This window comes from Eublepharis macularius, chromosome 16 (genome assembly GCF_028583425.1).
Source record: "Eublepharis macularius isolate TG4126 chromosome 16, MPM_Emac_v1.0, whole genome shotgun sequence".
Classification (NCBI taxonomy): Eukaryota; Metazoa; Chordata; class Lepidosauria; order Squamata; family Eublepharidae; genus Eublepharis; species Eublepharis macularius.
In genome coordinates, this window is record NC_072805.1 from 32,004,411 (window position 1) to 32,023,820 (window position 19,410).

At 44.3% G+C, this 19,410-nt stretch overlaps 2 protein-coding genes across 2 annotated transcripts; both read right to left on the reverse strand.

Annotated features, from left to right (window-relative positions):
* Window positions 1-991: 991 nt before the first annotated feature.
* Window positions 992-7,337, reverse strand: LOC129344070 (C-factor-like). The gene is made up of 6 exons (XM_055000560.1): window positions 7,193-7,337; window positions 6,008-6,059; window positions 5,182-5,369; window positions 3,704-3,862; window positions 3,177-3,287; window positions 992-1,840 (listed from the first exon to the last, which is right to left on the reverse strand). The coding sequence occupies exons 1-6, from the start codon at window positions 7,334-7,336 to the stop codon at window positions 1,727-1,729; spliced, it is 768 nt and encodes a 255-aa protein (XP_054856535.1). The 5' UTR covers window position 7,337; the 3' UTR covers window positions 992-1,726.
* Window positions 7,338-12,041: 4,704 nt separating this feature from the next.
* On the reverse strand, window positions 12,042-18,907 carry LOC129344049 (C-factor-like). The gene is made up of 6 exons (XM_055000528.1): window positions 18,733-18,907; window positions 17,219-17,270; window positions 16,057-16,244; window positions 14,049-14,207; window positions 13,788-13,898; window positions 12,042-12,759 (listed from the first exon to the last, which is right to left on the reverse strand). Exons 1-6 carry the CDS (start codon window positions 18,874-18,876, stop codon window positions 12,646-12,648), a joined length of 768 nt encoding a protein of 255 aa, XP_054856503.1. The 5' UTR covers window positions 18,877-18,907; the 3' UTR covers window positions 12,042-12,645.
* Window positions 18,908-19,410: the final 503 nt, after the last annotated feature.

Consider the following 19,410-nt stretch of genomic DNA (forward strand, 5'->3'; position numbering starts at 1 on the left):
AAAAAGATGTTAATGAGAAAAAAGTTTGGCTTTTGAGAAATCGGATGTTGCTGAACCAAGCAACGAAAGCAAATAAAGGGGAAATATAGGAGAAATCGCTTATGAGCCATCTCTGGTGGAATCGGCCAATGGGAACGCAAGGAAAGGAAGGGGAGACTTGATTGACGGCTGTTTAAAAAAGGAGCGCGAAAATTGCGCTCGCAAGCGTTCACGTCCATCGTGAAACTCCCGCAAGAAAACCGCTACTAGCAATCCGATGGAAATCCGAGAGAGATGCGTGTAGAGGATTGGGTAATGTGACCGGCACTCTGAAATGCGGATTTCATGTGGAGAACAACCGGGAAAAAAGAGGTAATGTGGATTCGACCCAGCTTACAGTCTATTGATTTGTTGAGAACAGGGAGCTGATTTTTTGTCAGTAAATCTGGCCGTTTGCAAACAGTTTGTGCCTCTTCACTGGGTTATTTTTCATGTATTCAAACACTACAGTGCGAGCAGAAGTGTTTCACACCTATGTATTCTCACACAACCCAACAGGAGTTAGCCTCTTGCTATAGTGAGAGGACTCTTGGCATCCCACATCATTGCCCACTGGTGCCTCAGCCACTGGTGGGAGGAAATGGGGGTGGAAGGGATGCATTCCAGCATCATGCTAGCGTGCTTACATCACTTCCATTTTTTACCATAGAGTTTTTGCAAAATTCTAGAACATCCACCATGCAACTTCCATTTTTTACCAGAAGTGACATAATCTCACTGACACAATGCTGATGCATGAGGCCTCCGTCCACATTTCCTCCTGGAGGTTGCCAGTTGCGACCTGGCATGCCTACCTGCAGAGCAGTCATCGCTGCCTGCCTCTCAGAATCCAATCCTATATATAAACAGTGAGCCAATCACTCAGTCAGCCAGTGATTATAAACACGGATTTTTTAAAAAAGAAGTCTTAATGTTTGGTTTAATGGTTCAACAAAACTGAAAAGGGAAATTAGGTTGACTTAAAATGATGATCCTTTTTGTACCCTTCTTTGGTGTGTTCTGTATATGCATAGCAGGCAGTGCTCTGACTTGAGAGGGTGCATGGCTGGATGACCCAAGCTAGCCTGATCTCATCAGATCTCAGAAGTAAGTATGCCCTGACCTGGATGGTGCAGGCTAGGCTGATCTCGTCAGAGAAGCTAAGCAGGGTAAGCCCTGGCTAGTACTTGGGTGGGAGACTGCTAAGCAAGTCCAGGGTCACTATGCAGAAGCAGGCTATGGCAAACTACCTCTGTTTGTCTCTTGCCTTGAAAACCATACGTGGTTGCCATATAAGTCAGCTGCGACTTGATGGTACTTTTCATACATACACATGACTGAGTTTGTGTGTACCTGCTGGTTGGCATTATCATGGGCTCCGATGCCATTGTTATGTTCTCCGAACCGTGTTAGGGGTGTTTCCATCTGCCAGAGCAGGCAAACTAATGGTGTCAGTGCGGGTGTTAGAGTCTCAGGGCTGAGCTGCTGAAAAGCTCAAGAATTTAAAACAGGGATATTTGGCAACACAAAATGCTCCCATTTAATAATGCAAAATGTTCTCAAACCTGAATGGGAACAAATGCCCAGAAAACGTAAACAGCGGCTAAAGCGTCAAGGAAACGAGAATCGGCATATTAAAAGGCACAAACTTTCACAATTTAGATGCTCAGCACTGTTGAGGTGTTCTGGAGCTCTGACCAAAATCTCCTCACCAGGGAAAGTGGTTTCCTTCCCAGTCCAGAAAAGCCCCTGTTTCCAATGATGATAAATTAGCAAGGACTCTGAGGATGCCCCGCACGCTGCACTCGACAGTCAAAGGTGCCTGCAAGACAAGAAGAGTGACTGTCCCAAGACAGAACTTTAAGGACTTTCCCACTAATGGCCCAGCCCAGGGCTTTTTTTCTGGGAAAAGAGGTGGTGGAACTCAGTGGGTTGCCCTTGGAAAAAATGGTCACACGGCTGGTCGCCCCGCCTCCTGATCTCTAGACAGAGGGCCCTTCCATCCCTCTAGATTTACCTCTGGGCTTTCTCCCAGGGCCCCTCTCAGCTTTCCTTTCTGACATTCTTTCCCCTCCCGGAATCTGCACTGACAGCTCCTGTAGATAAGTCTTTTTAAAAAATAAACGTATAACAAAAGGAAAACGAAGGTAAACTTTGTTTTCAATCTACCTACTTCTAAATCTGTGCTTCTTGTGGCTCTATCACTACTGGAGATGGTCAATCAAATGTCTTCTTAGACAACCCTATTTATGCTTGGGAACCTAAACCTACCAAACAGCTGAATTCCTCTTCAGGAATCGAGCTGTCCCTAAACCCCAATAACAAGGGAAAGCCTTGGCCACTTACAAGACTAGTATGCCCAGGCCGGCCTGGCTCCACGGGTGATGGGCAGTGAACCCTTGGTTATGGGAGCACTAATGGGAAGCCTATTTATGACTATATCAATATGTATATAGATATAGATACAGATTTGTGTAATTTGAATATAACCTAACGCTAAGTACTGCTTTTCCTACTGATCACTGCCAGGGCTTTTTTTCTGGGAAAAGAGGTGGTGGAACTCAGTGATAGAACTCAGGACTGTACAATGACGTCACTTTGGGTCAGCTGGAACAAGGGGGGAGTTTTTTAAAGTTTAAATCGCCCTTGGCGAAAATGGTCACATGGCTGGTGGCCCCGCCCCCTGATCTCCAGACAGAGGGGAGTTTAGATTGTCCGCCGCACTGCTGCACAGAGGGCAATCTAAATTCCCCTCTGTTTGGAGATCAGGGGGTGGGGCCACCGGCCATGTGACCATTTTCAAGAGGTGCCGGAACTCTGTTCCACATCGTTCCTGCTGAAAAAAAGCCCTGATCACTGCTAACTGTAGATGAACAAACCTTGTGCCATACAAAGAAAAATCCCAGCACACGAAATATATAGATGTCCAGGAGAAAGAATCTATCCTAACCTACTCATTGACGTGCTAGTTTTAAACGTGTTAGGTATTTTTCCACGGGGGAGCATTCCATCACTAGATCCCCCTCCACCTCGAACCTCAAAGATAACCACTGACCACTTCCTCTACCATCTGTGAATTTGGGTCTTAAGAGATTCAGCACTGGAGCTTCTCAGGCTGTCTACAAACATAGCTCCCTCTCTCACATCCTGCACAGTACCTCGGCTGTTCCCATGTCTGTTTTCACCCAGCCAGGATGGAGCGCAGTGCACAAGACCCCCTCGCTTTGCAGTTCTGATGCCATGCATGCCGTTGCCATATTCAAAGCAGCCTGCAAGATGGAAAAACAGCCTTCAGCCAGACATTCTCACAACCTTTCTAATGATATGTGAGAGCCAGTGTGGTGTAGCCATCAAGACTAGGAACCAAGAGACCCAAGTTTGAATCTCTGCTCTGCCGTGGAAGCTGGCTGGGTGACTTGAGGCCAGTCACACACTCTGAGCCTAACCTACCTCACAGGGTTGTTGTGAGAATAAAATGGAGAAGAGGTGAGCAATGGAAGCCGCTTTGGTTCCCCACTGGGGAGGAAGGCAAGGTATACATGGAGTAAATAAATAAAGCTTTCAATTTATCAAAAGATACTGGGAGCAAGGACTGGAGGATTGGACAGGCGGGTGTGTCCCAGGTTTCTATTGGGATCAATCTTCAGAATGATGAAATATCCCGCTCTTTGAAAGAAAGACTTACCTTGGTTACACGGTACGAGTACACAGGTGGACCTTCAAATTCAAAGCCTCGCCCAATGGAGCCCAGTCTGGAAGTAAGGTTGATGATGGCGGCCTTGCCACAACTCATTCCCTCTGTTGCGCTCTCTCTAGCTGCCTTCTTCAACAGGGGCAAGAACTCCTACATTGGCACAGAAATGAGGGATCTGAGCTCTGATGTGTGAGAAACTTCTGGGCTACGACTAGCTTTGTACATTTTTAATGCAAGGCCTTTGTTTATCCTGCCACCACTTCTGCTGATGGAGGTGTAACTCCTGTGGGCAGTGAAGGACTGTGCCATGTCTCTTTGCACCAAGCCCAGCAGTGCTCCTGAGAGGAGAGCCAGTACAGTGCATAGGTCAGATTACTCGATATCCTTCCTCTTGTCTGTTCTCTTGCTACTTGCATGGATTTCCTTCCTTCTGTCTCCTTCTCTGCTTGCTTCTTTGTCTAAATTCCATGAGAGCAAGGTGTGCCCTCAACATTTCTTTCCAATCTAACCTATATAGATAACTATAATGCCTGTTCTTCCTTTCCTATCATAGTATGGAGTCCCTCAACAATAAAGGACATCCATTTCTTTCCTAAAGCAACAAGATTCATGTGGACTTAACTAAGGCCGTTTCCACATGTCCTTAAAGAGACGGCCCACTCACCAAATGCTGGCGGCTTTCCCCCTTGACTCCAGACATCGCTGTTTTCAAAATGGTTGCAGGCTGTTTGGCTTCCATTTTTCAGCATCTTTTCTGGGACCGCACTTTCCCATGGTCCTAGAAAAGGTGCTGAAAAAACAGAAGCCAAACAGCCTACAACCGTTTGAAAACAGAGATGTCTGGAATTAAGAGGAAAAGTTGCCAGTGTTCGGTGAGTGGGCCGTCTCTTTAAGGACGTGTGGAAATGGCCTAATAAAGCAGACATCCCCTTTCGCTGAACAAACCAGCTCTAAGCTCTTCTTTCTTTCATTCTTTCAAACACTGATATCTTTCCTGTTGAGAGAGCGCAGATCTCCAGGTACTTTATCTTTAAGTTCATTATTTTCATCAGCCAGGCAAATTTGCCACTCTTGTTCATCTTGATGATATTCCAACGCTTTCGGATCCACTTCTGATGGGATGCTTGGCCTCATCAGGGTGGTTTGTTGGACTTCTGTTGGTTATCACCTTATCTATGTTTATGTCTTTGGCTATTGGACATCCACCTCACTTCTCGTGGTTCTGGGCCCGTCTCTCTTTTCATGCTCACTGCATACTTTTCAATCCTACACCTATTCCCGTTGCTCTCTGCCTGGCTTTCAACTTTGCTGTCTTTGATTCCTCGTGAAGTCCAACTCGTTTCCTTCTAAACAGAACATAGCACTTTTCTCTACACCCTCCAAAAATGTCAGTTTCCTGCATCTATGAGGCCAAACTTCCCATTCCCTCCTATTCCGCTGCCCTAAAGTCCATAGAAAGCTATTCTTACCTTGACCACAAGGGTGGGCCCTACTACGTTGGTGTTGAACACAGACAACATTTCTTCCTGCTCCATCGTCTCCAGCGAGCCATAGATGGCAACTCCAGCATTGTTGATTAGCAAATTCAGGCCTTTACCATTTAGATGGGACTCAACCACTGACACAGCAGCCTTGAGACTGGATGGGTCCTTCACATCTTCCAAATGGAAAGGGGCACAAATGTTACAGGTATTTAGATTGGGCATAGCCAGATGCTTGAACCGAAAGGCACTGGGCCTGGGGCATCTTGCCTGTGACCCCGAATGAGGTGGTCTACTGAAACCAGCAGGAACCCTCAAACATTAGGGGTGCCAACTTCTAAGTGGGGCCTGGAGTTCTCCAAGAATTCCAAACTACAGAGATCAGTTTCCCTGGAGAAACTGCTTTGGGGGCAGGGGCGGCTAACTCTATGGTATACCATAGATTCTAGATGAAACCCCTTCCCAAACCCCCTCCTCCACAGGCACTGTTCATAAATCACCAAGAATTTCCCAGGCCTGAGTTGGCAGCCCTATCAAACATTGTATTATCTATGATTTAGATTGTTGGTTTTAAACAATATTTTTGCACTGGTTTTTGTAACCTGCATTGAGTCTTCAGATGTGGGAGAAAAGCGGGATAGAAATGAATAAACGAAACGATTAAAAAGTACCTAGGCTTAAACAGCAAAATATATTTATGGAGCCATCAAATTGTGAATGGGTTCTAATGACCAGGTTCCCGTGCAACAGATCGGGGCATTCAGAGACCGGGGGGGGGGGGCTCCCTGTGGCAGGGAAGGGATACATTCCATACCTAACTGAACCACATGAATAGTGGGGTGTTTGTCAGCCAGTTCACGCAGAGCCTGGAATCGGAGACAGAAAGATGGTTGAGAGGAGAGCAATCGGTCTAATGAAAAGGGAAGAAAATTCTTGTTTGCTTATTAAAATTTGTATATCCTATCTCTCTCACCATTGAACGGTGGCTCAAAGCAATTTCTAAAGACAGATTCGAACTTCACTACACAAGCTTTGTAAATGCAGATTCAGATAAATAAACTAAATAATACAGAAAAAAGCAATCCTAACTTCATCTTCAGTATGCATACTCAGCTAAATAAATAAAAAATCAGTGCTTTTGCTGCCCATACAAGTCTTGTTAAATATGGTCTATGGAACTGTGCTAAGATGGGAATCCTCCTTACCTCTTCTGGGAGACTGTTCCATAGAACAGGTTGCAAATCTGGGAAGGAGCATGCCTAAGAGATCGCAGATCTTCAGGGATGGGATGTTCAAGAGGAAGCCTTGGGAAGATCTATGTTGGTGCACAGGCTCACACTGGCGAGATGGTTGCATGGCAGATAATTTTACCTATTCCTAATATATCAACTTTTCGGGGTCAGTATTTCTAAAATCAGACTTTGTTGGGCTGTCATTGGGTTTGGAATAAGTCAAATTATTTTGTTTTATACCTAACTATCAATGGATAATTTAAAACAAGCAGGACTGTCAATGGCAAAGCTTTCCACTCACTTTGGGGTGAACTGCTAACATCAGCAGCGTAAGGGATTTCCTATCACTCTCTTGTATTGCAGCCAGCAGTTCCTGGCCATCTCTGTGGCCAAAAAAGTCTAGAGCCCCAAGAATTATTTGAGTGCCCTCAAGTCATAGCTGACTTATGGCAACCCCTAGTGGGGTTTTCATGGCAAGAGACTAACAGAGGTGATTTGCCATTGTCTACCTCTGCAACCAGGGTCTTCATTGGAGGTCTCCCATCCAATTACTAACCAAGGCCAACCCTGCTTAGCTTCTGAGATCTAATGGGACTGGGCTTACCTGGACTATCCAGGTCAGGTCATTTACCAACCCAAAAACTTAGAAGCTTTGTGATTGTATGTACCATAAAAGGGCTTACTAGGTCACCAAGGAAGGACTACCCAGAATACACAAAACAAGATATTTGGTGCCACCTTACCAACAGCATAGACTTTCTACACACCTTTCCTTGGGATCCAGCAGGATTCCGGCAAGTTGCAAAGATGTGCTCTGGTGGATCTGTTGTCTCGGCAAGCTGCTGCACCAGTTCTAGTCCAATTCCCCGGTTGGAGCCTGTCACCAGGACACTGCAAGCAAGTGGAGCCATCCTGTCCCTTAGTTCTCACTCTCCTAACGCATGAACTTTGTTGATGATTTGGTTAAATATGAGCCGAAGAGGGTGGTTAATGGGAGAGTGTGTTCCCTTTGGGCTATGGCTATTTTCAGCTGTGCAAGAAGAGTGAAGATTAGGCTAGATTAATTATTGAATGAAATCACTAGAAAGCAACGGGTGCTCCTGGTGTGGAGAAATGATGGATGGAGAGAGGGACCAGAGTTCACTTTGCATGGATAAAGTTCAATTTCTGGCACCTCCTGTGGAGGTTTCTCATGCATCAGTGCTCAGGGCTTGAAAAAGATATGCAGGAGTCTTTGGAGATCAACAGTCAGCCAAAAGAAACCACTAGATGCACAGTACATGAAATATCACCTAATATAAGGCAGATATTTGTGGTGAGGTGGGGATTTGCCCTCTGTGCTAAGATTTCTAGATCACAGTAATGTGTGTGTGTGTGTGTGTTATGTGCCATCAAGTCGCCTCCAACTTATGGTGACCCTATGAATAAAAGACCTCCAGAACGTCCTATCTTTAACAGACTTGCTCAGATCCTGCAAACTGGAGGACGTGACTTCTTTTATTGAGTCCAGCCATCTCGTTTTAGGTCTTCCTCTTTTCCTACTGCCTTCCACTTTTCCTAGCATTATTGACTTTTCCAGCGAATCTTGTCTTCTCATGATGTGACCAAAGTACAATAGCCTCAGTTTTGTTATTTTAGCTTCTAGGGAGAATTCAGGCTTGATTTGATCTAGTACCCATTTATTTGTCTTTTTGGCTGTCCATGGTACCCACAAAACTCTCCTCCAGCACCACATTTCAGATGAATTAACTTTCTTCCTGTCAGCTTTCTTCGCTGTCCAACTTTCACATTCATATATGGCAATGGAGAATACCATCATTTGGATTATCTTGATCTTGATTCCCAGAGAGACATCTTTATCTTTAAGGATGTTATCTAGCTGCTCTTCCAAGTCTCAATCTTCTTCTTATTTCTTCACTGCAGTCTCCCTTTTGGTTGATGATTGAGCCAAGGAATAGAAAATCTTGAACAATTTCAATTCACAAGCAATATACAAACTATATGAGAGCCAGGGATGAACAGTGAATGGAGTAGTGAACCCAGATCAGAAATATGTGTATTCAAAGACCTGCTGACTTATAAAGCTCACTGTGTGGCCTATTACTCTACCTAATTATTTCACAGGGCTGTTGTGATGGTACAGCGGGATAGCCCCATATACAGTACCCTGGGCTCCTTGGGAAAAGAGTGGGATGCAAAAATAAAAGTTAAATAAATAAAAACTCCCACATCTTCAGCAAATACAAATGAAGGGGGATTGTGTTGTGAAAGCCTTGGGAAGTAAGTGTTAAATCTGAGTCCATATTGATAGGGAAGCAAAGGCTAGCTGAATTCAGTTATTTTATGCCAGTAATCCCTTCCTCCCATGGTTACAAATTTTCCTAACTGATCTACCACCTTTTTAACAGTGCAGTCCTAAGTCCTATCACTGAATGGTTTAGGTTACCGATTAACTGTCAGGCAAGCATAATATGAAAACACCCTGAGGTAGCTTGAATATATGACGGCATATATTGAGATTCCCCAGTGCTAAGACCCTTTGGTGCTATACCAGAAGATCACTCATTACAGTCGTTGTGTCTCTTAACTCTGTGCAGGCCGTCAATCAACCAACAGGGGTGCTGTAGGGCTGCCAACCTCCAGGTGGCAGCTGGAGACCTCCTGGAATTACAACTGATCCCCAGATGACAGAGATCAGTTCCCCCAGAGAAAATGGCTGCTTTGGAGGGTGGATTCTATGGCATTATACCCTGCTGAGGTCACTCCCCACCAAACTCTGCCCTCTCCAGGCTCCACCCCCTACCCCAAAATCTCCAGGGATTTCCTGATCTGGAGCCGGTAACCCTAGGTAGATGCCAGGATGAACTCCATTCACAGTGGACTGTCAGCCATCTCCCAAGCCTGTAGGACAACCAACAGTTGCAGTGACTAGTGTACTTTTAGCTGCTCTCTTGTGGGGTTTGCCAGCCCTCTTGTTCCATCCTGTATCCTGTACTGTTGCAAGCCACTTAACAGGCATAACAGTTGTCCTTTTCATGAGCACGAAGTTGGAAAGCTCCATGTGTGATGCTGGGGTCAGTGCAGTTTGCAAATGCACGGAAATCATACTGGAACAAGAGCAACTTCTTCCCTTTGATGTGCTTCCACATCTGTCTCTGTTTGATTGGGGTTTGGTAGCTAAGAGATCACCTCACACACCCTGTTCCTTATTGACCTCAAATTGTCATCAAGACAGGATTCACACTGGGAGGGAACTGAGGGGTCCCTCCACTGTCTGCATAGTTGTGCTGGAGTGAGGTTGCACAATACTCTAAACATCTGCTATTTGGGGGCCTCATTACATAATCCAGATGTTTTTTCAACTCATTGCTCTCCTTTGTCCCTGTAAGAGAGGTGGGGAGGGGAGACGGCATGGTATAGACCAATCTCATAAGATCTCACATCAGATTTTAACCTCATCAGAGGGTAAAATGGAGGAGAGGAGAGCAATGCAAGCTGCTTTGGGTCCCCACTGGGGATAAAGGCAAAATATGAATAAAGTAAATAAAGAAATCAATCTCAGACGCTAAGCAGAGTCAGGCCTGGTGTCAGTACTTGGAAGAGAGACCACCAAGGAAGAGTGGGTCGCCCTGCAGGGGAAGGCAATGGCAATCCACCTCTGCTCCTCACTTGCCTTGAAAGCCCCTTGCTGGGGTCCCCATAAGTTGGCTGAGAGAAGAGAGGAGTGGCATCGACCTTGCCGAGTCACGTAAAGAGGCTGACGAGAACAGAAAAGTCTATCTTCCTTATCCTCCCATTCATAAGGAAATTGCTTGTCAAGATGGAACCAAAACAATTTTTAGCAACAAATGGAGAGATACAAAGAAATATAGAGATCGCATACAGTTATTTTAAAAATGCTGCTCTTTTTACAGAACGTGGTGTTTTTGTGCGCAAAAAGTAAGACAGGCAGGGTCAGAGAGCCAGTTCAGTGTAGTGGTTAAGAGCGGCAGGACTCTAGTTTGGAGAACTGAGTTTGATTCCCCGCTTCTCCACTTGAAGCCAGCTGGGTGACCTTGGGTCTGTCACAGCTCTCTCAGAGCTCTCTCAACCCCACCCACCTTAAAGGGTGATTGTTGTGGGGATAATAACAACACACTTTGTAAACTGCTCTGAGTGGGCGTTAAGTTGTCCTGAAGGGCAGTATGTAAACCAAATGTTGTCATTGTTTTTGTTGTTGTTAACCTCCGTGGTGACAAGTCCCCCCAATGCTTCTAATAGCCATGTAATTACATGGTAGTTCGAATGACGGCACCAGCATCAACTGGCTAACGTTCAGCTGCAAACCAAACAAGTACTACCTTTGATTATTCATTACTCAAGTTCTTATAAACACAAGGCCAGGTGCAGCTCTAGGAACAGTCACACAGTTACAAAGGATGAGGCACTGTTGGGTCTCATCAGGACCTTGAAGGGCATGTAGCCTGCAAGGGATGGGGTAGGGCGGAGCACGATGAATGAATAGCATCAGGCAATAGTAATTAACTCCCTAAATGCAGCATATCAAAACGATCAGCATGGGGAGCAGCCAGTTAGCACAGGCGGTGCATCTCAAGTGATTGTGAAAACCTCAGTAAGGCTTGGGACTTCTTCCCGGACTGCCTGATGCCTCAGCCCATGCAGGGTGTGAACTGGGGACTCCAGGTAGGCTACACCTGTAGCAATTCTACTGTACAATGCCTTTTTCTGCAGTCTTCCTTGGCCCGGTGTACATGCCAGTTTCAGCACCATAAAGCAACGAAACAATGGCACTTCCCGTACTATAGCAGTGAAACTAAAGAGAACCCTCATGGGAAGAAACAACAATTACAAACCAATAAACAACTCTTCTTTTAGCAGCCGCCCTGCTAAAGAAGATACAGCTGCTCAGGTCCGGGAGTGAATAATTGTCACAGCGTTTAAGGGTCTGCCACACAGCGTTTGGCCACGCCCCTGAGGAAGATTCTGCACGAAATCTGAGCTTTTCAGCTGGCCCAAGATCGGGCGTGCAGCCGTGGATTTCCTTACCATGTGTGGACATAGCTGTGCATGAATGCTACTTTGTTTAAAGAAGATACAGGACACATTTCGTTTGGACCTTTGTATTTTCCTGGACTACTATTGGAGATCATAATAGTAATTTCAAGTTTATGGAAGAATCATTGTATAATTTGCAATTGGTCATCCTATTGATTGGTTTATTTATATAAGAAATACGTATGGCCCTTTGGGCACTTATAATAGAGTTGTTTATTGGTTTGTAATTGTTGTTTCTTCCCGTGAGGGTTCTCCTCAGTTTCAGCACCATGGCTGCTAGGGATTTGCTGACATATGCTGTGCTGTCAGCCATGTGTAGTTACAGGAATGCTGTGAGTGTGGGTTCTAGTCCAGCCTGTTCCATTGTGTCTGGCTGAAAGGTCAGTTTTATATTCTTGACAAAGAAAGGAGAACTAATCTCTGCAACTGATCCAAAACAGAGAAAGGAATAAAGCAAAAATTTAGGGGAAATCCAAACAAACAGATAATGCAACAAAATATAAAAAGCTAACCAACTGGTAAAAAAACATTGCAAACGCTGTAAAATATAAGGTGCATATTACAAGCTGGCCATAAACTTTTTTTCAGATACAACACCAATGAAACATGAAACACGTTAACATGCAAAGGGTGCTAAAATCAAATGCATTTTAACCAAAAAGGCCTTCGTTCGTGATATTACTTTATGCTGCAAAAATACATACAGATTTTGAAAAACACACCCACATCCAACTATGTAAAAGGCTGCGAGACAAAAACATAATAGCATGGTGAAACATGAACTCAAAGCTTTTTTTTAAAAAATGACTATGCCTATTGAACCGAAGAACAATATTATGGCTAGTAAAAATAAGAGTTCCACAACATCAAAAACTGTGTTTCCAAATGTTTAAACAGGAAGGGGCAGATTCACTCAGGAGTCCTACTCCTTACAGGCAAGAAAAAAACAAACTATTAACATATATCCAAACTTAATTATTCACTTCAGCAAAGGCTTTGAATAAACTATCCCTGTATGAATTTTTAACCCCCTCCTAGTATAAATTTGATAGTTTGGATTTTTTCCAGATTTTGAAGACCAAAATAAGGTTCTCTGCAGGCTTAAGTCTGCAAGGGCTCCTGAGGGCCTGGTAAGGCCAGCCCTGGATCTCTAAACAGAATTCCTTCACCAAGGGAGGCTGTTTCCTTCCCAGTCCAGAAAAGCTCCTGTTTCCGATGATGATAAATTAGCAAGGACTCTGAGGATGCCCTGCACGCTGCTCTCTACATCCAAAGGTGCCTGCAAGAGAAGAACAGTAAGAGCGACTGTCCCAAAGAGGAATTTTAAGGACTGGACTAGTCTGCATATAAATCCAGAGGGCACTTGAGCCTTTCTCTCTGAGACTCAAGGTGGATTACCAGATTTTAAACAAAGTGGTGCAAAAATGCAGGAAGAACAGTATAATATATTCAGTAAACAATCCAATAAAACTGCCTGTTTTTTTCACAGGTAGTAAGAGTGCAACTCTAGTCCTCTTCTAAGAATGGCCTCCTGAGCAATTCCATTTTACACATGTTACGTAGCTTTCTTTTTTTAAAAGAAAATAAGCCCGGAGCAGATCGTTTCATGATTTTTTCCTGGTTCTTCTAAGGATTGCACAAGCCATTCTGAAGCAGCCAGTGAGCTACCAGTGAGCTACCTGTTGGAGACCCCAAGTTTACTCCTTCATCTGACGTTTGCGGGAAGCAGACCTTAGAGACTTAACAGAGGCAGGAAAAGTTGCTGAACTCCAGCTAGGGCCTTGAGTTCTCTTGGAGTTACAACTGATCTCCAGACTACAGAGTTCCCCTCTATGGCATCCCATCTCTGCTGAGCTCCCTTCCCTCCCCAAACTGCCTTCCCAAGAACTTCTGGAGATTCTACCAGCCCTGAGTCAGCAAATGTCGAGGGATTTGGGGGGCAATGTCTGGAGATGGTGGAGTTACACAGTATGTGGCATCACATTTCTGTGAGTCTCTGCGTTCTTTACAATATAGATCTGAGAAGTTCCTAGAGCGTCATGGAGGATGCGATGTCACTTCCAGGTAGCGGTTTGGAGAATGTTGCATCACTTTTGGATAACGCTGCAGGAATCCTTCCAATCTCTTTAACATAGAGGCTGGGGGATGTCCTGGAGTGTTACTGTCAATTTTATTTCCCACTTCATTTTTTATTCCATTCTTCAAATCACCAAGGGCAGGCAATTAAGACTGGGGGCGGGGGATTGGTGGGCAAATGGCAGGTAAGGCTACCTAAGGATATAACTCCCTTTCTCATATCCTGCATACCTTTTCCGTCCCCATGTCTGTTTTCACCCATCCAGGATGGATCGTGGCGCACAAGATACCGTCTCCTTTCAGTTCCATCGCCATGCATACAGTCACCATATTCAACGCGACCTGCAAAACGAAACCAGACTTGGAAGAAGCTGCCTCATTCAAGGTCTTCCTTCAAGGTTCCCAAGGTTCAAACCGATAGATGACTGCCAGGTTGCATAGGTCCTGGACTTCCCCACAATGATGGTACATCAAGTTCTCTGAATGTCTTACCTTGCTTGCGCGGTACGGCAGCATGGACGCCACCATCACCTCAAAGCCCCTTTCAATGGAGCCCAGTTTGGAGGTTATATTGATGACAGCTGCCTTCCTGCAGCTCATCTCCTCTGTTGCTGTCTCTTTTGCTGCCTTCTTCAGCAGAGGCAGAAATTCCTGTGATGCAAATTAAGTTTTAATCATTCAGAAACCACCTGGATATGAATGGGGAATGGCCTGCCTGAGGAGGTGAGGAAAGCTCCCACTTTCCTGGCTTTCTGCAAGCTATGCAAAACTGAATTATTCAGGAGGGCTTCCTACCCAGATTATAGGGCTGTGTCAGATGCCTTAGGGGTAGGGACTATACACTACGTTGTTGGGTACTGTCTGCTGATGTACACATGTGCCTGCTAGGGAGTTTCCACATTGCTAAACGTGCCATGTAAATTAGTTACGCTTTGTTTCAGAAGGATTTCCTCCACATGCTTAGCTTTATGCCTGTTCTCAAAACTTCTGCTGCCATATCCTATTGTATCTCTTTCACTGAATGCCCTAAATGTTGTTTATTATTATACTTTGCTCAGTGAATGTCCTAGCTGTTGATTATATTGTATTTCATTTGCACTGTTTAATCCACCTTGTATCTCAGTGAGAAAAGCAGACTATAAATAATGATGATGACTATGGTGATGAAAGGTTATACATCTTCCCTGCCATCATTGCTGCGTAACTAAAGCATTGTTCTTTGCTTTTTTGTTTGCTGCTGCTGTAGCATAGGGGTTAAGTGACTGGGCTGCGAGTCAGCACTCTGATAGTTTGATTCCCACCACTGCCATGAACTCTGCAGGTGGCCTTGCGCAAGCCACTCCTTGCAGTCCCAGGCAGCTCCTCAGCTATATCATGGGAATAAAGATAACGCTGACTTTGTTCACCGCTCTGAGTATAGCACTAATTTGTCCAAAAGGGCGGTATAAAAGCACACTGTTGTTGTTGTTGTTGTTGTTGTTCAATTGCGGGATCATCATCATTATCATCATCATCTTTGGGTGCAAGAACCAAATTTCTCTGCCATGCCTACATAGCCAAAGTGTGAAACTGAGGATACTGCCTAGTTCCACACCCAATCACTGCACACTTGGTTGTGCAATGCAAGACTACACACCCCTACACACCATCTCATGCAGACTTAGCACTCATACAGGTGGACTTGTGATAAGAACTCTAGAGAACGGGCACATTGCACAAACGAAAAGGGTCAAGAGTTGGGGGAAGGGGGACATTGGTAGAGCATATTGCTGACACTGCCTTGGCCAGAGCCATTTCAGGTTCTCTCCTGCAGGACCCAATGTCAACTTGCACCTGCCGTTCCTCCAAGTGGAGATGCCCAAACCATTAACTCCAGGTGGGTAAGAAAGGGTTATGGATTCCCTTTCTCAAACCTGGACTGCTGAAAAAGTCTTTCCCACTCCAAGATGTGCACTTGCTATGTAACAGAGATGAAAATTTTCTGGAAATTTTGAAACCATAAAAAACCCATCCCTTCTCTCCTGGGAGGGTAGGATTTAAATACTTACTTCCTTATCAAGCCTTTCTGCTGCAGCAAAATAAAACTGATTGTTTATTATGTAGCATATACAAATATACAACACATCATATTGGGGAAATGGAAAAGTATAAATGTCTTGCAAAATTTGAACTGTAAATTCACCCAATTCTAGCCAGAAAGAAAGAGCTGCAAACTTCTTCTGCCCATGCTACCTTGCCCTCTAAAAGGCAGGAGGGAAAGTTGAAAACAAAAAACACAGATGATGTAATTTTTTAAAAGGAAAGTATATTATTTGGAGAAAAACAGTTGTAATAGGGATAGTAGCACAACTGAATATCGAGTTAAACTTCATAAAATGGGAAAAAATAAACATTTCAAGAGTGCATTATCATCATACACATTATAATATATTATCAGTGTGGACACATCAGTCACATTTAAACAATAAAAATGCTCTGAAACAGAGAAGGATATCCTCACCTGGACCACAAGAATGGGTCCTACTACATTGGTGTTGAACACGGAGAGCATTTCTTCCGGTTGCACAGTCTCCAGTGAGGCATAAGAGTTTACTCCGGCATTGTTGATGAGCAAGTTTAGGCCTTTGCCGTTTAGATGAGACTCCACGACTGCTACAGAAGCCTTCACACTGGACTGGTTTTCCACCTCTGCCGTGTGACAGGTGAGCAGATGAGACGGGAATGGGACAGGAAATGCAAAGATCAGTGTGGTGTTGAGCTTTGGATCATTGTGTGGGTAACCCAGGTTCAATTAACTCGTACATTATGATCTGAATTCTGCTGCAGATGTTCACAGCTTTAAATGGCAAAATGTATAACTAGAGCAGGGGTCTTCAACAGGTAACTTGTGAGATACTAGGAGCTCACCAGAATAGCTCATACACCCCCCCCAGAAGACTCTGGAAAAAGTGTTAAATGATTTGCTCTAGAATTTTTAAAAAGCTTTTATTTGTTAGGATTTTTCTCTGTGCTGCGTAGCAGATAACCACATATCTGGAGCTCTTCATGTCCTATTTCTAGGACAGAACAAAGCTTGGTGACATATTGAGGTGATGAGAGTAGTTCAGAATATTTGATGATGATGATGATGATGATGATACCATTCAGTTTATATACTGCTCTTCAGGGCAACTTAACGCCCGCTCAGAGTGGTTTACCAAGTATGCTATTATTATCCCCACCACAAACACCCTGTGAGGTGGGTGGGGCAGAGAGAGCTCCTAGTAGGGTTGCCAAGTACAGGATGGGAAATTCCTGGAGATTTGGGGGTGGAGCCAAGAAAGAGTGGATGGGGGAGGGGAGAGGCCTCAGTGGGGTATAATGCCATAGAGTGCACCCTCCAAAGCAGCCCTTTTCTCCAGGGGAACTGATCTCTGTGGCCTGGAGATCAGTTGTAATTCCAGGAGATCTCCAGCCACCACCTGGAGTCTGGCAACCCTAGCTCCTAGAAGCTGATTTAGCTCTCATTAAAGAAAAGGTTGGCAACTAGAGCAATCAAATTGTGAATGGTGAAAACGCATTTAAATGGCCAATATGGCCTGCAATAAACAGCATGACATTTAGGAAAGGATTGGGAATTTGGGAACCTTCGGGGAGAGGAAGGGAAGGGATAAATTCCATACCTAACTGAATGATGTGAATCCTGGAATGTTTATCAGCCAGATCACGCAGGGCCTATAATTGGAGACACAAAGATGACTTTCAGTGCAATCCTAAGCAGACTTGCTCCAGTCGAAGCCCATTGAAATCAATGGGCTTAGACTGGAGTAATTCTTCTTAAGATTCTACTGTTAGACAAGAGTAGTATATCAAATGGACACAGAATCCTCAGAGCTGTAGGATTCATAACTTTGGTTACTCATGTTCAATGTTACTGACATTTTGGGGACTGAATTTTCAAAATTAGCCCCATCTGAAGGCTGTCAGATGGAGTTTTAAAATAATTTTAAATTATTTTCTCATCTTCATCCTTCTTCCTGGATTCTAATCAACAAAAAATAGTATCCTTGCTATAGAAACAATGAAAGCCACAACAGATTTCTAATCCTAATGCCCCCCCCACACACACACACCATGTAATTGGGCTAAAATCAGTGACTGTATCCATTATCCAAGGGACATTACGAGAAAGATTTCCTTTTTGGAAATCTATTAAAGTCTATTAAAATTCTCCCTTACAGAATTGGCACATAAAGGTTCTGTAATGTGTTCCCTTTTCAAACTCTTTTCACCTACATGAACTCTGTGTTAGGTTAATTCACTTCATTTTTCTTACAGCCCCAGCCAAACTTAATTTCTGGTATCCACTGATGACTGTACAGGATTGCTTGATTAAAATTAAATGCTTCAGATAGCGAAACACAATAGGGTACTCCCTTAGCCCACATACACTATTTTTGTAAAAGTATGTTTCTGGCTAATGCCCAGAAGATGGAATATCTCCAACAACAAACACTCCAAACCAGTAAGCTAACAATGCAGTTGTGGGAAACAGTCTACACAGAAATGCTAAGTAAGGATGAACGATTCCAGTGTAAACGTGGGCTAAATGTTTTAGTAGGGCAGTGTCCCAGCCATATACATGCTGCTGATTCCCTCTCTCCCCTCAGTGCTTGCCTCCTTGGGGAAATGGACTTTTACAGATAGCACAGGGGACAATGGAAACTGAAAGCAGAGTGAACATTGACATCGTAGCATCATCAGAAAAACAGCAAGATAAGGTTTGGATATACAAATGGAATATAATTTCATTCACATTGTTTAACATTCTGAGCTTAATGAATGGATTAAGCTTAATGAATGGCCGTATTGGGTTTCAAATGCTTAAATCCAAATGCATACCGCTAGTTTAAGCCAAATCATTTTTTTCCTCATTTGCCAATCAAACTGTGCATGCAACTCAGACAACCTGGCCAGATTTCCCGTCTTCCAAGGAGGGAGCAGGTTTCACTCTCTGAAGATTTTGATACCTTTCCTTTTCCTCACTTTGTTGTTCCAGCCAGATGTATCCTGCCGTCTCTGTTGGTTCAACCAGAGACCTTACTTTGTGACTATATGCTCCATAAAAGGTCACCAAGGATTACACCAGAATACACCAACCAAGATCCCCTACCGTTCGCTTTGACTTTCTACAGACCTTTCCCTGGGATCCAGCGGGATTCCGGCAAGTTGCAAAGATGTGCTCTGGTGGGTCCGTCATCTCCACAAGCTGGTGCACCATTTCTAGCCCAATTCCCCGGTTGGAGCCTGTCACAAGGACACTGTGAGCAAGTGGAGCCATCCTGTCACGTAGTTCTCGCTCCTGGAATAACTGGACTTTGTTCCCTGATTGGGTAAATATGCATCAGTCAAGCTCTAGAGAGGGCGTGTTTTTGGGTACACCTGTTTCCTCCCATGCCTCCTGAGGTTACTGTACTAGCATCTTACACAGTAGAGAGTTGGGTTAGGTTAGCAATTTATGTGAATATGATATAAGGGAAAATGGTGTTCCTGGTATGGTGAAATTGAAGAGAGGGAGGGAAGCAGGGAGGGACTACAGTTCATGTTGCATGTATAAAGTTCAGTCTGGCCATCTGGGTTACAAAAGCTTGAAGAAAGATACTCAAAAATATTCTTCAGAACTTGGAGAACTATTGCCAGGCAGAGGAGACAGCGCTGAGCTATACAGAGTATATGGCATAAAGTAGTTCTTACAGGGCTTTTTTTCTGGGAAAAATGGTGGGGGAACTCTCAAGAGGGAAATGAGGAAAAGACACATCCGATGCACTGGGTGAAGCTGGCATGGGGGGGCAGGCGTTTGAAAGCCCCCACTTTT